The 22,440-nt window shown below is 43.8% G+C and overlaps 1 protein-coding gene across 1 annotated transcript in view; it reads left to right on the top strand.

Moving 5' to 3' along the window:
- The window catches only part of ARHGEF28 (Rho guanine nucleotide exchange factor 28), a 152,666-nt gene that overhangs the window by 25,186 nt on the left and 105,040 nt on the right, over positions 1-22,440 (top strand). The window contains exons 2-6 of the mRNA XM_045285225.1: positions 2,692-2,810; positions 11,268-11,551; positions 15,793-16,000; positions 17,849-17,960; positions 21,415-21,457. Coding sequence (XP_045141160.1) covers positions 2,692-2,810; positions 11,268-11,551; positions 15,793-16,000; positions 17,849-17,960; positions 21,415-21,457 — 766 coding nt within the window. The remainder of the gene's footprint in view (positions 1-2,691; positions 2,811-11,267; positions 11,552-15,792; positions 16,001-17,848; positions 17,961-21,414; positions 21,458-22,440) is intronic.

Raw genomic sequence — 22,440 nt, 5'->3', positions numbered from 1 at the left:
TAAGTGGAGAGGAAATGTTTTGAGAATGATGAGGACAATGAATGTACAAATGCGCTTTACACAATTGATGTGTGTATGGATTGTGATAAGAGTTGTGTGAGCCCCTAATAAAATGATTAAAAAGAAGGAAAAAGATGCAAACACTGCAAAAAAAAAAATTACCATGAAGGGACATAGTATCAAGAGAAGGGCATCATGCCTGCTAAAGGAGAATGGGTTGACGCAGCGGCTATCAGTAGCGTGAAAAAGAATAACAATTGTGAGGCTGCCTCAGGATTGGGTAGCGCTTCGTTCTGTTTTGCAACGGGTCGCTGCGAGTCAGGGCCGACTCCACAGCACTAAAAGCAATGACGTAAGGTCTCTGACTTGGCATCTAGTGTCAGGTAGATTTGGTTGTGGAAGAAAGGTTGAGTCCCGTGTAAGTGACTACAGGAGTCACTGGTGTTCCTGCCCATCCTTGAAAGGAGCGGTCGGTGTTTGGGGGGCCTCCCTTCTGGTTGGGCATTCACAGCAGCCCTGGGTCTCACAGTCAGGTGGCTGGATAATGTGTGCATTGGCACCACACACTTCGGGGAATTATTTCACTTGGTTTTGTTTTTTAAATGCAACCCATCAATTGTTTGCTATTGTCGCCAACATCTTGCTGGTTCTTAGACTGGTCTAGTTAGCAACAGCATCTTAGTTTGGCAGTGAGGTGGAGTGGTTAACAGAAGGAGCACCGACAGCTTATGAAGGGAGAGGTAGAAATGCAGGTGTTTTATAGACTGAATTTATGAGACTGCAGGACAGTTAAACTGGGTTAATTATGCTTTGCAGAGGCACGCTGAGTTATTGAGGATTGTTCTAGAAAACCTGCTGTAAAGTGACAAATGAGCAAGTCTTCAGAACATGTTGAAAGCGCTTTGTCAGGCTCGGTTTATAATCCACCGTACGTATTTTTCTTTTAGGTAATTAGAATGAAAATACAGAGTAATTGATCATAAAGATATGCTTGTGAAGTAGGTGTGCTGTGTTTAGTCTAGTGCTAGTTATTTTTAAAAGTTTGTAAAGGAATATGGCTGTAAGAAAATCACGTTTTTCTTTCATATTGTCCTTGAGAAGTTTCTTAAGACCTTTCCCCCATGTTCTTTGTGGAAGAGACAGCTGTGGGTGCAGCATTTGAGACTTGCCAAGGCCATTTGAGTAGTACAGCTCAGACATCGTCGTAATGTGTCTAATGATCTAGGACTCTGTGGGGAGAATAGCGCCTCTTGCTCCTGGCACCCCAACTCCACAGTCTGTACAGTGAACCCTCGCCACTTTGCGCTTCGACTTCCGCGGCTTCACTCTATCGCGGTGTTTGCGTAACAGCGCATGCTCTGTCATTACTGCCACTGATTGGCTCATACTGTAAACTAGATGCCATAAATAATATAATAAATAATAAATGATAATTGTAACGTCCAAAATGTTTTACTGTATTTTCCCTTTTTCATTGAATAAATTGGGTAATATGAGTGTAATGATGACTAAAAGGTGTTTTTTCATGTCCTCTATGCTCTAACTACGAAAATATTTGATTTACAAATAAGGAATCCTACTTTGCGGAATTTCATTTATCACGGTAGGGTCTAGAACCGATTAACTGCAATAAACGAGGGTTCACTGTAATCGTTTTGGTTCCCTAATTCACTTGCGTGGTCTGGCCCAGGTTTTTGGCTGTGACAGCACAGCTGGGCTGTGCCTTATGCCCCATTTCTAATGGCATACAAGCAATATTAACCTCTGTTCCACTCGAGAAACTTGGCTGGAATACCAATAGAAACGCTCCACTCTGGGTAGTCTTACTACACAAACCCTTAAATGCTTGACATGCCAGAACATATCTAATCCTCATAACCACACCATCAAGAAAGCACGGTAATCATCTGTTCTTCTGGGGGAGCGGATACTGTGATGTTGTACAGAGATCAAATACTTAAACCCAAAGTCACAGGGCAGGAAACATTCTGGTCCGATGTTTCCTTACCTTCAACTGGAGGCTCCCCTACAAATACAGTCCCATCACTCTCCGTGACGGAGCGCGGGGCCATCTTATCTACTTGGAACACAGCTGAGTGCAGGGAAGCAGGCAGAAACATTTCTGTCGCTGAAATAGTAGCAAGCCTCTCTGGGCATTTCAGATCACGCATATGGAGCAGCTCAGGTATTGTTATAAACACCAGATTTCATACTACCTGGAGCCCTTTAGCTGTCCACGGACCTGTTACAATTGTGTGGAACCCGAGGCTTCCACTATATTCACTAAGGCTTTCAAACTGTTGAAAATGTGCAGTGAAGTTTAATTCGGTCCATTAGAGATTGAAGGCATCAATGCAACAGGATGAACAAAGGCACTTGAACTTGAACTGGGCACATGTTTCTCCATCTGTGCTGTTGGTTTAAATCCCGGCCCAGTCTTTGGATGAAGGAGCAGTGTGGGAGCCGCCATGCTGTTGGAAGGGTCTGGATAGCCGGGAAGCCTTACATATGGGAGAGAGGAAACTGGCAGGTGGATTTCACAACGGGAGGCTGTCAAAACATGCAGTATTAAACAAATACCATCTTGAATGCTTTTTCTTTATGGTTTGACCCAGAAGGTCGTAGCTTGACTATAAAATAAATGCGTTCTACTTGATTTCTGCAATTTTCCTTTGTTATTTTTCCTTGCAGGCCGGTCCTTTGATGGGCTCAAGTCCAAGCACTCCCCAACGTTCCTGGCGGCAGGCCGGCTTTCTGACATGCTGAATGGCGGTGATGAAGTCTACACTAACTGCATGGTGATTGATCAGGTAAAGCCTTGGCAGAGGTGGCAAGCCATGATGTTCTCCCTCTTACCCAAACTCAAGTTGGTGAGAAATAGATTCAGCTTCATTGGCGCTTTCTGGGCATTTCTGCCCAGGTGCTACTGCTCTGGAGTCTCATCAGGTGAGCAGAGCCCCTGGGTAACAAAGAGGTAAGTGCTTGTCTACTAACAGAAAGGTTGGAGGTTCGAGTTCAGTCAGAGGCACGTTGGAAGAAGACAGGCCTGGTGATCTTCTGAAAATTCAATGCCTGTGGGAAACCCTGTGGAGCAGATCTGCTCTGCACACACGGGCCACCATGGGCGCATCCACTCTGCCCACTGGGTAGCTCTGATGGCTTACTTTGAAACACAACACACCTCAACCCACCAAGAAGCGTGGCAGGGGGTGGGTCCTGAGACAGCTCCCTCCATAGGAGAAGAGTGTGAGAATCATTGCATGGGTTACAATGGGCAATGACCGATTTCTTCTCTACAACTTTTCATAAAAGGTCGTGTCTCTTGCCCAGTGAAACACCATTTAATTCCAAATCCAGGAAGAAGTCGTGAGCAGGTGGGCGAGCGCCAGCACCAAACCATGCTGTCACATACATTCGGCACTTAATCCCCCGGCATCTGTTAACATGCGCAAAGAGCGTATAGAGCTCACGACTCAAACAGGAGGGCGTGTGGACCAGGGAAGCTGGCACATTTGGAATTCCCCACCCACTTCCTGACAGAGGCTTGTGAGTTAAATCTCAAAAGGGCTGTTGGTTTGCCTGTGGAGACATCTGCCTAGAAACTTTTCTTTTTCCTTTTTCTGTCTGGGTAATCCTCCAACTTGACTATTTATTTAATTTAGATCTGAAAAACTCAGTCCACCTGAATGCCTTGGAGATGACAGGGCTTTCAAGGGTAGTTTTGACAACATACACCTTTTTAGCTTAGCCACTGATTTTTGAGCCTAATCCATATGCCATATGCACCATAAATATCCCGAGGAAGCGACTTTAATCTTTCGTCCTCTCCTTGGTTGTATGCAAAGGTAGTCTACACAGTTTTGATGCTAGGGTGCCAGCTCGTGCATGCATGGGCTGATTCTACATGAAATGTGTTTCCGCGTGGCTCTGTGGCCAGTGGGTGAGCGCAGACAAGTGCTCTCAGGAATATACTTGTCTCCATCTCTCGAGGATGCCTTTACAAAACAGAGCCAATCTAAACAGGGTCTCTGAGGTAGTCTGCTGGATCAGTCACATTCAAGGCTGAGGGGTCAGCTCAGAGGGAGACGGTGGCCCTTTTTGCGGGGTGGTGTTGGGTAGGGTGGTATTCCATGGGAATCGCGGTGATCGATTTCTCGAAGGATACGGTGCTCAGTGGGGCTTCGGAGGCAGAGGTTTTAAGGAAAGGAAAACCTGCCCTGGAGAGAAAAAGCAAAGCCAGCGGTGCTGCAGGTTGTATGCTCACTGCAGTGACCCAGATGCTCATATCTGATGCTGGAAAGGCCGTCCTGGGAGAATGTCATTGGGAAACCTGACCCCATTCACTGTACAGCCCAGATCTTGACCCTCCAGACTATATTTTGGGGGTTCCCCAGCTCAAAGACTCGGGAAAAGGAGCATATTTGGGGGCCCTCACAGATGCCCACATGGCTGTTTTGCTGTGGTGTAAGTTAAAGAGTGCAGCATTCTTCAGGAAAGAGTTAGAGAGATGGAAATGCCACCGTCAAAAATGTATTGACGTAGGTGGAGGATCTATTGAGAATCAATAACTTCACATTTTGATATAAAAAATGAAAGGTTTCTGTGATTATGTAACAGTATTTTTTTTTAACTCACCCTCATATGAATATCATTTGTGCTGTTTCTATTTACAAAGGCGCCCCGGTGGCATAGTGGTTACACGCTGTGCTGCAATCCACAAGGTCAGCAGTTGGAACTCACCAGCCGCTCCTCGGGAGAAAGACGAGGCTTTCTACTCCCAACAAGAGTCATAATCTCAGAATCTCACAGGGGAAGCTCTCCCTGCCCTAGACGGTCTCTATGGGTCAGCATTGGCTCAATGGCAGGAATTTTGGTTTGGGCTATAATTATGAATTTTGCTTATGGAATGTTTTTGTAATACAAGCTTTAACAATTTTATCCAGTGGATCTTAATTTTTGCCTTTTAGCTGAATGGTTTTCTTTTATCAATATTGTTACATCAGATGTGTACGACAAATAGTATAGAGTGTGATGATATGAAGGGCCTCACAAAAGTTTATGAAAAATGGAATTATAAGGTAATGGAATTTTTCCATGAATTTGGCAAAAATGGCAAAATTCAAAATGGCAAAAAAACCCCAAAAAACATGTGAAATCGGAATGGATGCTGGTCATACAGAACTGGGATAGCTGTTCTGGTATAAAGCAAAGCAATCGAAGCAAAATATTTTAAACATCATGATACTTTGAGTCTCAGTGAATACTGTAATAAACCAGCCCAATGTCAGCCACAGTGATGGAAGAAAAAATATGTATTTTTCTTATTTCTTATTATCATTGTTTTTAGCTCCTCATTTCTCTACAACATTCCCTGTCATAACCCATTAACCCAGTTACTGGCTCCTTAGATTTACCTATCTTGGATTTCCTGTACAGGAACACATAAAAAAAAACCAAACCAACTTCAGTAACAAAGTAAAACAGATAAAAACCTTAAAAAAAAAGAAAGCAGAAAATATTAAAACCTAGAACAAATTTAAATGGATCATAAGGAAGATCAGTTGATAGGGTGCTACGTTTTAACTACGTCTTCAACAATCCACTCTCCATGCATTCTGCATGATAGCAAGGTTAGTGATGACTGTTTTTAATAGTGTACCAAAGAAGCAGTGCTGATATGTTCTGTCACCGTTGTCGTTATGAGTTATGTTCTGACTCATGGTAACACTGTGGACAACAGAAGGAAACACTGCTCCGTCCTGCGTCATCCTTACAAGTGTTGCTTGCTTGAACCCATTGTTAGCGCCACTGTGTCAGTCTGTCTCATTGACGGTCTTCCTCTTTGAAGGTCATTCTCTTAGGGTGGATGTCTCCTGATAACATGACCAATGTACATGAGATGATGTCTCACCATTGTTGCTTCTAGGACTATTCTAGCTGCATTCTTCCCAAGACAGATTTGTTTGTTTTTCTGATAGTCCGTGGTCCATTCAGATTTCTTCAGCAACACTATAGCTCATATGCATCAAATCTTCTTCAGTCTCTCTTAGCCATTCTATAACTTTTCTATGCACACGAGGCAATCGAAAATACCATGGTTCGGGTCATGGACATCTCCCTCCTCAAATTGACATGTTTCTCTTTAGCCCTTTACAACATTGGTGTGTAGCAAATTTGCCTGAAGAAATAGATTGTTTGATGACTGGGCTGCTGCTAATGTAAGTCATAACTGTGGACACAAGAACAATGCAATCCTTGACAACCTCATTATTTTCTTCGTTTATCATGATGATTGTCTATTGGCCCAATTGTGAGGGCTGCTTTTCTTCATGTGGAAGCATAAGCCTTGCTGAAGGCTGCAAAGTTTGATCTTTATTAGTAAGTATTTCAAGCCCTCTTCATTTCAGCATGCAAGGCTGTGTTATTTGCATGCCCTGCAGGTTGTTAATGAAGCTCCCTCCAATCCTGATGTCACATGCTTTTTCCTATAGTCTAGCGTCTCAATTACTTTCTAGGTATACAGATTGAATACGTATGGTGGAAGAATACAACCCTGACACACACACAGCCTGATTTTAAGTCATGCACTCTCTAGCACCTTGTTCATTTTAAATGATTGCCTCTTGGTCTACGTATAGGTTATTTATTGAAAAGTTTGTAATTTCAGTTCCTGGGAATGTTACCCATAGTCTGACCACAGACACAAAACATCACCCCACAGATACTTAGTAATATGTCAGTATAATTTTACTGAACCAGAGGCCTGGCAGAACAAAGGGAGCATCACTAGTGATGGGAGCTATTGTGCCAAATGCCTCCTGATACCATGCTGAAGATCACAGCGTTCCTTCTGTGCCACTTCTACTGAATGTGCCAACCTGAATTTGACCACAAGGAAACATCAGAAAACAAAAATTGAGGAGACTCCAGCAAAAAAATTATATATATGCATATAAATCAGTGCTTTTCAAAAATGTCAATGTCATGATAGTCATTGAAATACAGTTTCACTTAAGTCTGCTTTATTTCATCTTGGAGTTTTCCTGCTCAGCCATGTTGATTTTTGTTTCTTTTCCCTGCTTTTCTTTCTTATTTTGTAAAATCGGGTTGTCTGGTTGCAGGTGCCATGGTGGCGTAGTGGTTACGCATTGAGCTGCTAACCTCAAAGTCAGCAGTTTGCAACCACCAGCTGCTCCGTGGGTGAAAGGCAGGGCTTTCTTCTCCGGTAAACAGTTCCTGTCTCAGAAACCCAGCACGGGCAGTTCTACCGTGTCCTCTCGGATTGCTGAGTCCCTATCCGCTCGATGGCAGTGAGTTTGGTGTGGATGGAGAGCCTGGTTCAACAGGCAATCCTGTACAAAGGGTGTCCTTGAGGACGTGCCCCCCCCCCTTCTTTCCATCCTGTTTCTACACATGGAGAACTTAGCTCTTCCTTTTTGTGTGAGTACATGTCGTGTTTATTTCTTTCCCTTTATTTCTTACTCAAGAAAGCAGCCCTCTATAACCACGTTCTTCTGGGGACTTTGCTTTTACCTTTATTCCTTAGGATCCAGGAAACCACTTGGGTTCATGAGATCTTCCCCATCCCTGGTTGCCGTGCCTGGGGCTTGGCTGTTTGGATGTCCCAGAGCCACTCTCTTCCTCAGGTGCCTCCCACTGCTTTGCAGTTCCCACAGTGCCGTGATGGGTGTGAGTGAGCACACTGATACGTTCTGATATGCAGTAAAGCCCTAGAAGTGGGATTTCTAGATCAAAAGACAAATGCGAACATACTCTTTTTAGTTGTAAAATTTTTCTCATTAAGAGTTGTGTCATCTCATGGCCGTCACTCGGGTTGTTGACTTTACCCAGGGAAGTAACTCATTCATTCATTCTCTCTAACACACACACACACACACACACACACACACACACACCAGGTCATACAGAATCCTTAGTAATGTTGCTTACCCATTTTAATCATACAAAAACATGTAAGTAGCAATATAAATGGTTTGTAGTATTTTTTCAGCTTACATGAATTCTAACAACAAAATCGTTTTGTCAATTTTGTCTGTGTTGAAATACAACATCATTAGTTACAACCTTAATGGTAACTGAGTGGAAGTCTTTTTTTGATATTTCTCTTTTTCCTTTTGTGGCGACTTCAGTCTCAAACAGTTATTGGCCTAAGTTCACCAGCACTAACAACCACCCCAGAGCATTGCACAAAATCAGTGACTGTGCTCTGAACTCTGGCAGCAACAAATGCTGCTTTTATGTTGAGTGTGCACTGACACCACCGATTCACAACTTCCTGATAATCCGGTAAGATGGCCACTCTGTCAGAGTGTCCGAGGAGGTCCAAGAGGGAATGAGCACCGTTTTAGCTATGCAGGTCTATTCAGACATACGCTTGTATTTCTGGAATAGACATGTATACGGGGGACTGTTTCCAGACTTCTCACTTGATTCTGCTGGCCTATTAGGTAATGCGCCGTATCTCACTCTTTAGTGAAGGGGATAGTGAAACAAGAATAATCCCGAACTCACTACCAGCGAATCATGTCTGACTCAGCATCCCTATAGGAGAGAGCGGATGATGTACAGTGCCAGATGATATTAGGGAGCCACAGAGAATAAAAGCCTCTCTTGCGTCAAAAAGAGAAAGCCCCGGAAAGAGCCCTGGATGCACAGGGTTACACACTGAAGCGCTGACTGCCCGTGAGCAGGTGGGAACCGCCACCCACCACAGGGGAGAAAGCGGAGGCTTTCTACTCCTCTGAAAATATTCAGACTCGGCCCACAGGGTGAAAAATCATCAGAGAAACAGAGTAAAATTTACAAGGTATTCAAAAAATAATAAAGTCAAATAAAAACATCATAAGGAGCAGTGAAGAAATATATGACTATACTAAGAAAAAGAAATAAACTAAGGTGTAAAAAGAGCCAGAAAGGAAATTATTAATTATTAACTTTCTGAAAAGAATTCACTTTCTCCAGGAAAAATGACTTGAAAAACTTCGCCTAACGGACTAAGGATGAGACTTTAATACAGTTACTTCAGACGTAACACAAACAAGGGTAGAAATGAAGGTAGAGAGCTACAGTATCTCTTTTGTGCTATATATTTTAATAAAAAGAAATAGTTTTTAAAATGAGAGAAGAATGTGTAAGAAAAGTTGAGCAAGATCATCACTTTATATACAAGTAATAAATAAGAGCTAAATAATGCCATTACAAACTGACAAATCAAAGAAATATAAATAAGCAAATGAGAACTACAAGCATTAAAAAATATCTAAGTATAATGACAATTAACACCCAGAAAAGCCCAAACCACATTCCAGTCGACTTGATTCCGACCCATAGTGATCCTTTGGGACCAGGCAGTACTGTTCTCTGTGGGTTTCCCAGACTGCAACTCTTTATGGGAGTAGGAAGCCCATCTTTCTCCAGAAGGAGACCAACACATAAACCACTATAACACCAGGGCTCAGAATTGCCAAACTAAAAGCAAACAAACAAAATAACCCAGGTTAGGGGAAAGAGGGTTACAAAATGAAAGCAAGCACACCACGAAGAAAAAAGACAACAGCAAACACAATATACACAACTACAACATATTCTTACTAAGTGTACTACCAAGCTCTATCTAACCAGTAAGTCTCTTTTATGATTATGAGTTCTCTTCCCTGATCTCAATCAATTCTTTTCATTTTTTCCAGTATTCCTTTCATTTCTTCTTTCACGATTTCTGTTTTTCATTTTTGAATTTCTGGATTCTTTTGGGGGCAGCTCCGAGGGGATTTTGACCTCTGTGGCATTCCCACCGCCACCCAGGGGATCAGTATGAGTCAGAATCGACCGGAGGATGATTTCCATTTTCCTTACAATTTTTTCGGTGTGTGTGTGTGTATGCATACATACACACATATAGTGTGTGTGTGTGTATTTTGTTGCCTTTACCTTTTAATTTCCTAGTCGCGATACTTTTCAAGACTTGTGGTTCAAGAGTGTCCTCTTCTGACCATAACATGCAAAATATCTTCTCTGATGATAGATAGCTTTTCCTTTGCGTGATGGGAGAAGAGGTTGTATGTTTGACCTGTGACCTTAGATTTCCCTCTTCTTTTTTCCTGCACAGCCCAAGCAGTGGTTCTCCACCTTCCTAAAAAAATTATTTTCGTTGCTACTTCATAACTGTCATTTTGCTACTGTGATGAATCGTCATGTAAATATCTGACATGAGGGATGTATTTTCATGGTTACAAATTGAACATAATTAAAGTATAGTGATGAATCACAAAAACAATATGTAATTATATAGTGTGAAATATTTATGTATGTGCGCGTATGTGCATGTGGGCGGACCCGCCTGGAGACAGAGAGAGGAGTGGTGTTTACCGATGGTCTTAGGCGACCCCCAATTGGGTCGCGGCCCACAGGTTGAGAACCACTGCTCTACAGTGTTGCTTCATTTAAAAGAAAAAAAGAATGCTCTCTTCTCCCCTGGAAGCAGTGCTCTTTGATAACTGCCCCTTCAAATCAAGAGTACTTTGCATCCCTTACTTAAAGCAAGTCTCTTTCACACGTGTCGAGGGTCTTCCTCTCTGGGGGCGCGTTGGGTGCTGCGCAGAGTGATTGTGCCCATCGGCTGGGCCTCTCCCTTTGTCTGCCTTTTCTCTCGGGCATGCCCACTTTGCTAGACTGCTCTTATTTTCCCTGCAGGCTGGCGGTAGTAGCACGAGAGATTTCTTGTTTTATTAACGGTAATTTGAAGTTTGGGAAAATTTCTCCCCTCTTGGTGTCCAAGTACATGCATTTTATGTGGTTTTGTTTGGGTGCTGTTTGGTGGGGTGGAGGTGGGGGGCGTGGAGATCAGGCACGTGGATTTTTGCAGTCATCTGAACCTCAGTTACCCAGAGTCCTAGTTGCATTTTAAAGAAACTGCCTAATCTTCAGGGTCTTTTTTTCTAAAGTATTTAAAATATTTCCCCCTCATTTCGAGTCAGTGATTCATAAATCGATAAACGCATCATCCGTTTCTGAGTTGGCAAGCTTTATGAAACCTTCCTTCCTTTTGATGAATTATGGGACCGCGGCCAACTGCATAAAAACCGTATCATGAAAGAATTTATGTCGGTGTGTACATACATTAAAACCAAGAACAAACAAGGTAAAAAGATACACCGCGAAAGGCTTCAAATTGGGAGAGCTTTATTAATTTTTAGCTAAGCTGATCTTTGCTGGTTTTGCTCAGCAAATGTTTTTCTTTCAACCACCAGGTGGGCGACTTGGATATTAACTATATTAATATAGAAGGAATCCCTGCCAATACCACCCCTGAATCCATGGATTCCACCTGCGGGTCACGGAGCGGCAAGAACACGCTCCCCGGAGCAGCGAGCGCTGGCGCGTGTCCACGCTGCGACCACAGCCAAGGGACCGCAAACGCCCTGGAAGCCCAGCCGTGCTGCCTGGCCCCGCCCAGCGCGTGCGTGTCCAGTTTGAACCTTTCCTTTGGTCTGCATGGGTTTGACCGGGAGCAAAGCCATCTGAAGAAAAGGAGGTAAGATGGCCCGGTTTAGAGGAACAGTAGGGAAACCCAGACTCTTGTCGTTGGACTTGGAAAATCCCGTTTTCCTTTTCATTAGGCATTACGACCTCGTTCACTTTTATTGCCACCTCAGCATGTTTTCTCCTTTTATATTACTCTCTCTGATGGGTTGGAAGGAAGACTGAACTGACGAGAGTGTGTTATCCGTTGAGTTGCTTATTGCCAGGTCAGCAGTTCAAACCTACCCTCCGCTCCATGGAAGAAAGATGAGGCTTCTGCTCCTCATAAATAATTACAGCCTCAGAAACTCAAAGGGGCAGTTCCACGCTTTCCTATTGCGTTGCTATGAGTCGGAATTGACTTAATGACAATTGGTTGGGTTTTGTTGAGAATGTGTACAGCGGAAACACCTGTGTAGTATTGCTAGGTGGGAAACATGCTATAGATAACTTTGGAAAATAATCTAGCATTATTTTGTAAAAGGCCCCTGGTGGTGCAGTGATGAGGTGTTCAGCTACTAAACCAAAGGTAGGCAGTTCGAACTCGCCAGCTGTACCATACAAGAAAGATGGAGCAGTCTGCTCATGTGTATGTTACGGCTTTGGATCCCTCCATCAACCGGGTCACAATGAGTCAGGATCGACTAACTGCAATCTGTTGCTTGTTTGGTCAAACGCAACATGCCTATGCCCTATGCCCCAGCAGTCTTATTTCTGTGTACTAGAATACATAGCCACCACTGTCTGCCAGTTTGTTGTACTGAAGGACATCATGCTTAGCAAAGTAACAGGAGAGTGAAAGAGAGGATGGCCCTCAGAGATGGATTGACCCAGTGTCCGCAACAGTGGGCACCAGTATAGGAACACTAGTGAGGATGGTGCAGGACCCAGCGGGGTTTCCTTCTGTTGTGATTGTGTTGCAGGTTGGAACTGACTCCGGGTACCTCACACCAAAAACAGCACATAGACGTTACTATTTGCCACACATTTTTTTGTTATATGATGCCATAGTTACATAACGGCACACTGTGTGGTAGGAAAAATGAACGAACCACATCTGTAGACAGAAGGACGTGCGTCTTTGAAACAATGCTCAAAGTGTTCTTGCCTTGGGGAAGTACTTGAGTGGAGGCCCAAGAACACTTTGTTCTGTTAAATTGGCATTCCATGACGCACACCTTCCCGATACGATCGCTGAAGACAAAGGTGTGCATAAGCAAATGTTTTGAGAATGATGAGGGCAACAAATGTACAAGTGTGCTTGACACACAATGGATGTATGTATGGATTGTGATAAGAGTTGTATGAGCCCCCAATAAAATGATTTGAAAAAAGAAGAAAAGAAACAATGGTCAACAAAAAATTATCCTTTAAGATACTTTAGATTTCATTTTTATAAATGTAAAGTCCCTCAAGATGCGACAATTTATTTCTATAGCGCATGTACATATTTATCAAGAAAAATGAGGAAACCTGGGAAGAGACCCTCAAATTCCAGATCTAGTGAGGGATGCAGCGGAAGGGGGGATGGGAAGGCACCTGAAAAAGGTTTCTGAGGCTGTAGATCCCCATGGAAACAGACTCTTGGGGAGGGGCTGGTGGGTTTGAACCTTTGGTGTTTTGGTTAGCAGTCCAGCATGTATCCACCCAGGGGTCCTTTGACAAAGGAGGGGGTCAGCCAAAAAAGAGGAACACCCTTACCTAAGAGATCAATTGACACCGTGGCTGCAACAGACGGCTCAAATGTGGCCACGATTCTGAGGATTTTGCACGGCTGGGCAGTGCTTCTTTGGACACAGCGTTGCTATGAGTTGGCATCAAATAAATAGCCTGGCATCTAGAACAGACTTGCCATCCCTCTGAGACCATTGTCATCTCGAATATGCAGAATCAAGCTCCATCCTTGGCCAGATGACCTCCCTGTAGACCCGACCCGACTTGGTGGTTCCTTGACAGAATTTTCTTCCCTGGCTTTTGAAATGTTGAGGAGGGTCTTTTCTTTCTTACCCATCACTTGCTTTGTTGTGTCTCTCTATTAGTATTATTTTATCCTTACCACCTTAGATGGAATTTGGTGTTGAGTGTTTCCGTTGGGTTTCCCAGTGTGTGACTCACAGGAGGAGTGGGGGCACAGAGAGAATAAGGGATACAGGGGTTGATAGGGGGTGCAGGGAGGGGTGGGGAGTGGGTGATAGGGGAGGGCAGGTATTATTCTTATTACCAAGCATTGAAGGAACTCGTTTCCAGCAGTAAAGTGCTCCCTAGTTGATGGATAAATGTCGCAGTACACGGCATCACGAAGCCTTGCATGCCCTGAAGGTCTTCTCTAAGCCTTAGATCAGTGGTCCTCAACCTATGGGTCGTGACCCCTTGGGGGTGTGTCGAAGGACCCTCCCACAGGGGTTACCCAATTCATAACAGTCGCAAAATTACAGTTATAAAATAGCAACAAAAATCATTGTATGGTTGGGGGGGTCCCCGCAACATGAGGAACTGTATTGGAGGGTCTCGGCATGAGGAAGGTTGAGAACCACTACCTTAGATTATTGTTGACTCAAGAAACTATTACATTATGCGTCAAAGCACCCATCTCGCCTAGAAAAGCTTTCGAATATCAAGCTTTAGTCTTAGAAGTCATTTGATGGTCTCTGAATTGTTAGGGACTTGGGTGCAGATGTGTAAAATCTACTTCTTTTTTGCCTCTCCTCCTGCTGTCCCTGATGAGTCCTGGGAGGAGGGGCCCACTTTGGAACCCCTCAGTGGTCCCAAAGGTGCTCTTTACTTACTGCCCCATTTGCTGTGCCCAAGAGTGTCTGTGCTTCAGAGACTCGGCATTGATCACAGTGTTTGCATAGGAGACAAGACCTCTGTCGAAAATGTCCTGTATCTTATTAAATTGGGGTTCTGTGCTCATTCAGGAGCTTTGGATTCTTTATGAAAAATAACCGGCACCGATTATTTCAAGGTTTTGTTTGCTGCTTCCTTATATTTTAAATCAACAGCGTTTCACTGTGTGGTGATTAAAATTTTGGTTTCAGAATGGCAACAACCAAAGAAAAGCACCTTTAATATAGTGCAGTGTATTTCGCATACTCAGGTAAGCTGTTGACTCAGAAGTCTGAGTGGTTCAAAAGGTAAATGTTATAGAATGAACCAGGAAAGTGAAAGGTCAGTTTCTTACCTTGTAGGTTTATGGTGCTTCAAGTTAAACGATGAAAGGAAAATAGTGGTTGAGCAGAATCGCTACTATTTCTGAGGTAGATTTCTCACAGGAGTAGTTTTTAAAAATCTCTTAAAAAATGAGAATAGATGAAACCCAGGATTGAGGAACCCATAGCGTCAGCAAGTAGAAGAGGGGTTTCTGGAGGGTCCAGTGGCGTGCGTGTGTTTGGGGGTGGGGGGTGGTGACGGGACATAAAAGGGAGCTGATGCCCAGGAGTTCAGGAAGGAAGAGAATGTTTGGAAATGGGTTGCAGTAGCAATGGTACAGTGCTGCTTCATGTGATTGAACTATAGAACGGCATGATACCTGTATTAGCTCCCAATAAAATGGCTTTGGGAAAAAGAGACGTAGCTATAAGAAGAGAAAAGTGTAAATCTAATAGATAAAATTAATGAGGCTATAATGAAAACAAATTCATTATGGCATGTTGAAAACTTGTGCTCCACCTGTTTCTAAGCCGTGCTTGATAGCAGTCTTCAAGTGTGCCTTCTCAAAGTTCGCTGTCTGGTTGCCTCTGCCCCACACAGTTTCCCCCGAGGGACCAGCTCGGCGTGACGCCGCGTGTATTTTCATTGGCAGATTCTCCCCGAGGGGAAGCTGACATCCAAACATTGGTTCTGTTGTATCCACGTTTAAATATTTCGAGAATACCTGTTTGGTGCCTGTAATAATTACGTTTACAAACTAGATACCATGAGGCTGGAACCAGTCTTTGTTTCTTAACCTAAAAACAAACCCATTGCCATGAAGTACATTCTGATGCCTAGACTTTGCTAGCCAGAAGGGTCCACTTAAGGAAATGTGAAACTTTCCAAGGACATTTGGCAGGAAATTAAAATAACAAATCTAAAACGTCTTAGTAAATGAATGGAATATTCCTTGCACCTCACAACTGTGAGGGTTAAAGGCTTACATTTGGAAAAACATAGAAACCCAGGACTCGCCCAATTATCTGGGTACCCACCGGGCACCACCCACCCGGGCTCCCACCCACCCAATTTGCTGATCGAATGGCCCGCTTTGTGCTTCAGTTCCAGCCTCGACGCCTTGGATGCTGACAGCGAAGGGGAAGGACGCCCGGAGCGGTCCCACATGTGTTACACTCCCGGGTCTCAGAGCTCCTCCCAGACCGGGATCCCTAGTGGCGACGAATTGGACTCTTTTGACACCAGCACTGAACCGGATTTTAACATCTCCAGGGCAGAATCACTCTCTTTCTCAAGTAATCTGCAGTCAAAGGTATTCTTTGGAGCATTCATTTTGTGAATGATAACGTGGTCGAAAGACATCTTTCTTGGGCTGACAGACCCATGGCGTTTTATTCATTGGCGTGAACTATGTTCTTGGCATCGTACGAGATGTTGGCTTGAGACTCAGTCTTTTTCGCTTGGTTTTCCTGTGTACAGGCCTGACTCGTCAAGGCTGGTTTAGATGTTCCTATACTCTTAAACATACTTGAAAGTCTTTAACCGGGTTATAGAATAGTAGACTCTTCTCTACCATTCCGATGGGGGAAAAACTCTTAGGATTGAATAAGTTTTACTTCTCAGACTTCCTTTGCTCACCACCATTTGCGCTGGCCCCTGACAACGAGGCGAATCATGCCACTGAGGCAGATTGTTAACCAGCCCCGGTTGTGTGGCGTGACCATACACTCGGCCGGCTTTTCCAGGAAAGCCCGGCAGTCACCTGGTGGACACCTCCAAGCACGGTGATTTGTGGTGGCCGTTTCTTAAAAATAATACACCCTTTCCTCTCATCTGGCTGAGCAAGACCTTTGGCTTTTGAACGTGTTTTCTTTCAACCTTGCTGCTGAGTTTACTACTGTAAAACAGTGTAAGCTGTGCCCAAACACCTCTTCCTATGAGCACGTGGTTCTTATAACAATGCCCTATTTTTGGAGGCTGTCCTACAACATATGGAGCATATTTTAATGATATACCAGTCTTCTTATCACTCAGCTATGTCATGAGTCATGCTGTGCTTTATTTCCCGTTAGCAGACGAGGTTCCAAATGTTAGAGGCCTCATCCCGGTGGCCCAGGCTGAGTGACATGGGCAGGAGGCGAATCCGTGCCTTCTGTTGGCAGGTCCCGGTTCCCTGCCCTCAGCCCTGAACCCCGAAGGGCTCCCATAGTCTTTCCAACGTCAAAGACACATGGTAGCTGATGGCCGCTTGAGTTTAAACAAAATCAAACCCACTGCTGAGATACAGAGCCAATGTCATTTGACTCAAATCTTTACCTGAACCAACTTGGCAGGTGTCACGAATGCCTCCTAAAGTGTAGAAACACACTCTTTCCCAAAGCTCAAGTTTACTAAAGCGTTAAACAGCACACTTTTCATTTGATTTGATCCCCTTTATGACATATCGAAAAATGCTACCAATTAAAAACAAAAGGTGAGGTGGAAAGACATGTGGATAAAGCCTCCGGCGAACTCCTTGTGACTGTAGAGCAGGCCATGTGAATGGCCTCGCTTTTATACAGAAATATTGGAAGGTGGACTAGGACAGATGTAACTAGGTTAAAAGCCAGTAGGACTTTATCATTTGATCTCCCTTTTGACACACTTGGCGTTTGCTCTAGTTTTTAATCTTTTCTTTTTCAAACTAGGGCTTATCTCTATTGTGTTTTGATATTGTTGGTCGCCTTCTTGACTCTGTTATCTATTTTTCTACATCTTTTGGTGTCCTACGCCGAAAGTGTCTTCATCTATAGAGACGGTAAGTGGATTAGGGTCCTTGGGTGCTCAGCAGGGAAGCTTGCAGGTGGGGTGGGGGAAATGGGGCGCTAATAAGAAGGAGTGCAAGAAGGAGGGGATGTTCTAAAACTGCTTGCAGTAGCGATGGTACAGCCCTTCTTGATATGACTTAACCATGGAATTGAATGGTGCCTGGATTGTCTCCTAAAGAATGGTTTATGCGTATATAAAAAGTATAAATTTAAAAGCTACAAGACACAAAAGAAAACAAATGTGTAAGGAGACGCTATCAGGAATGTTTAGGTTGAATCTTTTTTGCAGTCACATGGTGAACACAACAGGTCTCCTAGAATTGTTTTAACCTTGATGTCCTTTAACCTTTCAGGAATCGCTGTTTTCTGGAATCCGCTCACGTTCTTACTCCTGCTCATCACCCAAAATTTCTTTGGGAAAATCTCGATTGGTGCGCGATTTTACAGTGTGCAATTCAAGAGAAGGTAGGCACGACTTTCCACGTGGCGGGGAGAACATGCTAATCCGGAGCAGACTTTCAGTTCGTGAAAGTACAGGAGCAGTAGGTCAGCGCTTTTAAATGCTCAGAATTGGTTTCCCTGTGTTTAGCAACATCCTGTGCATTGCGGTTCTGTGATCGATACCGAAGCCTGTCGTTTTGGATCTTCAGTGAGTGCTTCCAAGTGCCTCCCTCTCAGCAAGCTGCCGGGTGGGCTCTGCCAGCTACATATTTTAGGTTCATAGTGAATCTTCTTTCAGTTCTGATGCTTTGCTCTTGGTCATATAATCCTGCTCACGTTATTGGCTCAGGATACAGATTGAATACAGTTACAACCCTGATGCACATCTTTCTTGATTTTAAACCATGCAGTATACCCTTGCTTTGTGCACATGATGACCTCTTGGCCTAAGTAAGCACAGATTCCCACAGATTAGCACAATTGAATGCTCTGGAGTTCCCGTAATTTGTTATCATCCACACAGGTGAATGCTTTCGCACAATCAGTAAAACATACGTAAACATCTTTAGGGTGTTCTGATTTTAGCTGAGATCCGTCTGACATCAAAATGATGTCCCTCATTCCTGGCCCTCTTCTGAATCCAGAGGCTGTATCTCTCCATCAGTGTACTGCTGCTATGACTATTTTTGAATTATCTTCAGGAAAATTTCACTTTTTGTAAGATGTTAATGATATGATTCACATTTTTCCACGTTCTGTTGTATCATCTTTTGGAATAAGCGCACGTAGGATCTCTTACAGTCAGCCGACCAGGTAGCTGTCTTCCAAACTTCTTGGCATAGTTGAGTTTAGCTTGGAGTTCCCACTTCAGTATCGGTGGTTCTGAATCAGATGCTACCTCCAGAAATGGCTGTGGGTCAGTTCTTTTTGATACAGTGTCTGTGTGTTCCTTCTATCTTCTTTTGCATGGCGCTTCCTGCGTCATTCAATACTTTCCCCCTAGAATCCTTCAGTAGTACAACTTGAGATTGCTTTCTTTTTTCTTAAGCTCTTTCAGCTTGAGAAATGCTGAGCATGTTCTTATTTTTGTTTTTAACTCCATGTCTTTTCACATTTGATTCTAATACTTTGTTTTCTTCGACCTCTGTTTGAAATCTTCTGTTCAGTTATTTTACCTCATCATTTCTCCCTTTTGCTTTAGCTAGTCTGTGTTCACGAGCAAGTTTCCAACAGCTGATTTGGACTTTTCTTTTATTCCTATCTTCTTTAGTGGCCTTTTGTTTTCTTCACGTAAGATGTCCTTGATGTCATCCTGCAATTCAGTGCAGACTCCAATCCCGGAGTCCTCATTGGTCTATTTTAGGTTTAAATAGAAAGAAGCCCCGTCAGTGTTGAAGTAGCGATTACAACAACTTCACCAAGATGACAAAAAGGGACTCGATATATTTTTTTTTTTTAACATTTTATTAGGGGCTCATACAACTGTTATCCCAATCCATGCACACATCAATTGTGTAAAGCACATTTTTTACATCATTCTCAAAACATTTTCTCTCCATTTAAACCCCCGACATTAGGTCCTCATTTTTCCCCTCCCTCCCCTCTCCCCCCTCCCGCATGAGCCCTTGATAGTTTATAAATGGGTATTTTGTCATATCTTGCCCTGTCTGACGTCTCCCTTCATCCACTTTTTGGTTGTCTGTCCCCCAGGGAGGAGGTCACACACAGTTCCATGTAATTGGTTCCCTCTTTCCTACCCATTCTCCCTTTACCCTCCCTGTTTTGCCACTCACACCACTGGTCCTATAGGGCTCATCCGTCCTGGATTCCCTGTATTTTCAGTTCCTATATGTACCAGTGTACCTCCTCTGGGGGACTCGATATTTAAGAGCGAAAGAAATGTGTTTCTTTTTTGTTTGCTGTTTTCTTTTAAAGTTTTGAAAACAGATGGCTCGAATCCTATTGAACTTTGTTCAGTTGCCTGAGTTGGCTTTGATTCGTAGCTTTCTTATCTCAGAGGGCTTTGTTCTTCTGGCACTTCAACTGACTTAAAACAGGGGCCATGATTTCTGCCCACTACTTACTTTGAAAGATTCAGTGATGGCTATGAAATAAAGCCTGTAACTTCTTTAAAGTTAGTTTTCTATTAGGGACAAGATAGGATGAGGTTCAAAATGAATACTTCTACCTTTGGAAGGCTATTGATGGGTTAGTTTTCCTCGTATGTACTTGCAAGCCAGCCCTGCCACATGGCTGTTCTAGATATTCCCTGTAAAACATTTGTCCCTGCTCCCTGGATGGCGCGCTCCTCCACAGTGACCCTCCCTCCTCAAGTCTCTCTCCCTGTCAGTGTCTCTGCCCCGTCCAGGTAGTACATATTCCAGCTCCAGAAACAAGATGGGATTCCACGGCTTGCTTGAGCTTGCCTCTTCCAGGCTCACACATGTCCAGTGGAGGCACAAAGCACACCTCCGAACTGGCTGCTGCTAGGACTTTACAAGGGTTTGCAGCTCTGTGAAAACAAACTCTTCGCTACACTGGCCTTGGAGACTTGTTCCTTGAGCCTTGCTAAACGGCAGCTACACTGTTTATTGTTTTTCCTGTGTTTTGGGTATTCAGCATTATGAAATGTAGTGCTATGAGTGAAAAAGGAAGCTTTGGTGAGAAATTAAAAGACAAACAAACAAACAAACAAACAAACAAACAAACCCAAAACTCATTTCCTGCACGTCTGAAAATGTTTGCTGCCCCCTGCTACTGCTGACTCGGCACTCGAAATCATGAAAGGTGGTCTCCTCCCTGCTTCAAGCTGCAATGCGGTCCCAGTTCTACCTTCCATATCCGGCTGGACCGGAGGATGTACACTGGCACAGATAGGAACTGGAAACACAGGGAATCCAGGACAGAGGAACCCCTCAGGACCAGTGGAGAGAGTGGCGATATCGGGAGGGTGGAGGGAAGGTGAGGGAGAAAGGGGGAACAGATGACAAGGTCTACATATAACCTCCTCCCTTGGGGACGGACAGCAGAGAAGTAGATGAGGGAGACGTCGGATGGGGTAAGATATGATAAAATAATAATAATTTATAAATTATCAAGTGCTCAGGGGGAGGGGGGAGCGGGGAGGGAGGGGAAGAAATGAGGAGCTGATACCAAGGGCTCAAGTAGAAAGCAGCAGGTGTTATGAGAATGATGATGGCAACATATGTACGAATGTGCTGGACACAAATGATGTATGTACAGATTGTGAAGAGTTGTATGAGCCCCTAATAAAATGATAAAATGAATGAGAAATAACTGCAATGCGGTCACGATCTATCCAGTGCAATGGCTTATTTATATAAAAGTCTTGCTTTCTCATTATTTTCTAACTGATGCTTTGTGTAGGGACACAACTGGGTTAAGTTGTGAGCCTTTCAGACCAACCCAGGACTCCTAGCTTGTCTGAGTTTTCATGTTCTTATTCCGTGTCTTACAGAGCAACGCGCTTACAGCTTACCGGAACCACCAGAAGAGAAAAGGTACTTTTTAGACATTTTCACATCATTGGTATATTACATGTGCAAATTTGAACATGCACACATAATCCTGTGGATATTTGTGTTACTAGGTTATGTGACGAATCTTCCTGGGATCCCTTGTGTCCTCTGCCACCCTTGACCTTGTGGGTTGGCCATGCCTGGCTTTTCAGTGCCTGGGTTTGCTGGCTTCAGGACTGAGGAGCAGCATGATACTGTTTGGGGTCAATTTCTAATCACCTAAGACCAAAGGACAGCAGTGTGAAGATCTTCTGATTTTGAAAGGCAGCAGATTCTCTGTAAGGCTTTCTGTAGTGGCAAGATAGCTTACTCTAGCAACAGGTCCCTTGCTGCTGCTGCTGCTGCTGCTTTTGTGTGATTTTGATTTGATCCCCTTTTTGACACAGATAAAAATACTCACAGTTAAATTAAAAAAGGGCCCGATCACCTGGCTGCTCCCCTTGATGACTGTTGCCTGATTGGGTCACATTTTGAAGCAAAGACTAACCAAGGCAGGAAATAAGCAATTACCAGTGTTCTGCTTGATTTGCAAGCCCCAAAGCATCAAGCTGAAGCATCTGTTTGCTCTTTCTTTCTTTCTTCTTAGAAGGTAAAAATAGGCTGTAGCAAAATTTGGAAAATGTATGGTGGCTTAGTGGTATTATGTTGGGCTTCTAACTTCAAGGTCAGCAGTTCAAAACCACCAGCTGCTCCTTGGGAGAGAGACAAGGCTTTCTGCTTCCATAAGGAGTTACTGTCTCAGAGACCCGCAGGGGCAGTTCCACTTTGTCCTAAAGGGTCACTATGGGTTGGCATCGACTTGACGGTAGTGAGTGAGAATTAGCAAGTGAACATGATGGTTGTGCTCTGTTGGCCTTGAACGCCTAACTGTTCACGGGTCACACTGAAACCGCCTCAGGGCGCCGGAACTGGGTCCCGAGGAGCAGACATCTGTGGCTTTCAGAAGCGTGGGGAAAAAGAGGAAA

The sequence above is a fragment of the Echinops telfairi genome, unplaced genomic scaffold, assembly GCF_000313985.2.
Source record: "Echinops telfairi isolate 266 unplaced genomic scaffold, ASM31398v2 ScPeMD7_7469;HRSCAF=8507_1, whole genome shotgun sequence".
Taxonomy (NCBI): Eukaryota; Metazoa; Chordata; class Mammalia; order Afrosoricida; family Tenrecidae; genus Echinops; species Echinops telfairi.
The sequence above is the reverse complement of the archived record's forward strand: the minus strand, read 5'-3'. Positions and strand labels throughout refer to the sequence as shown.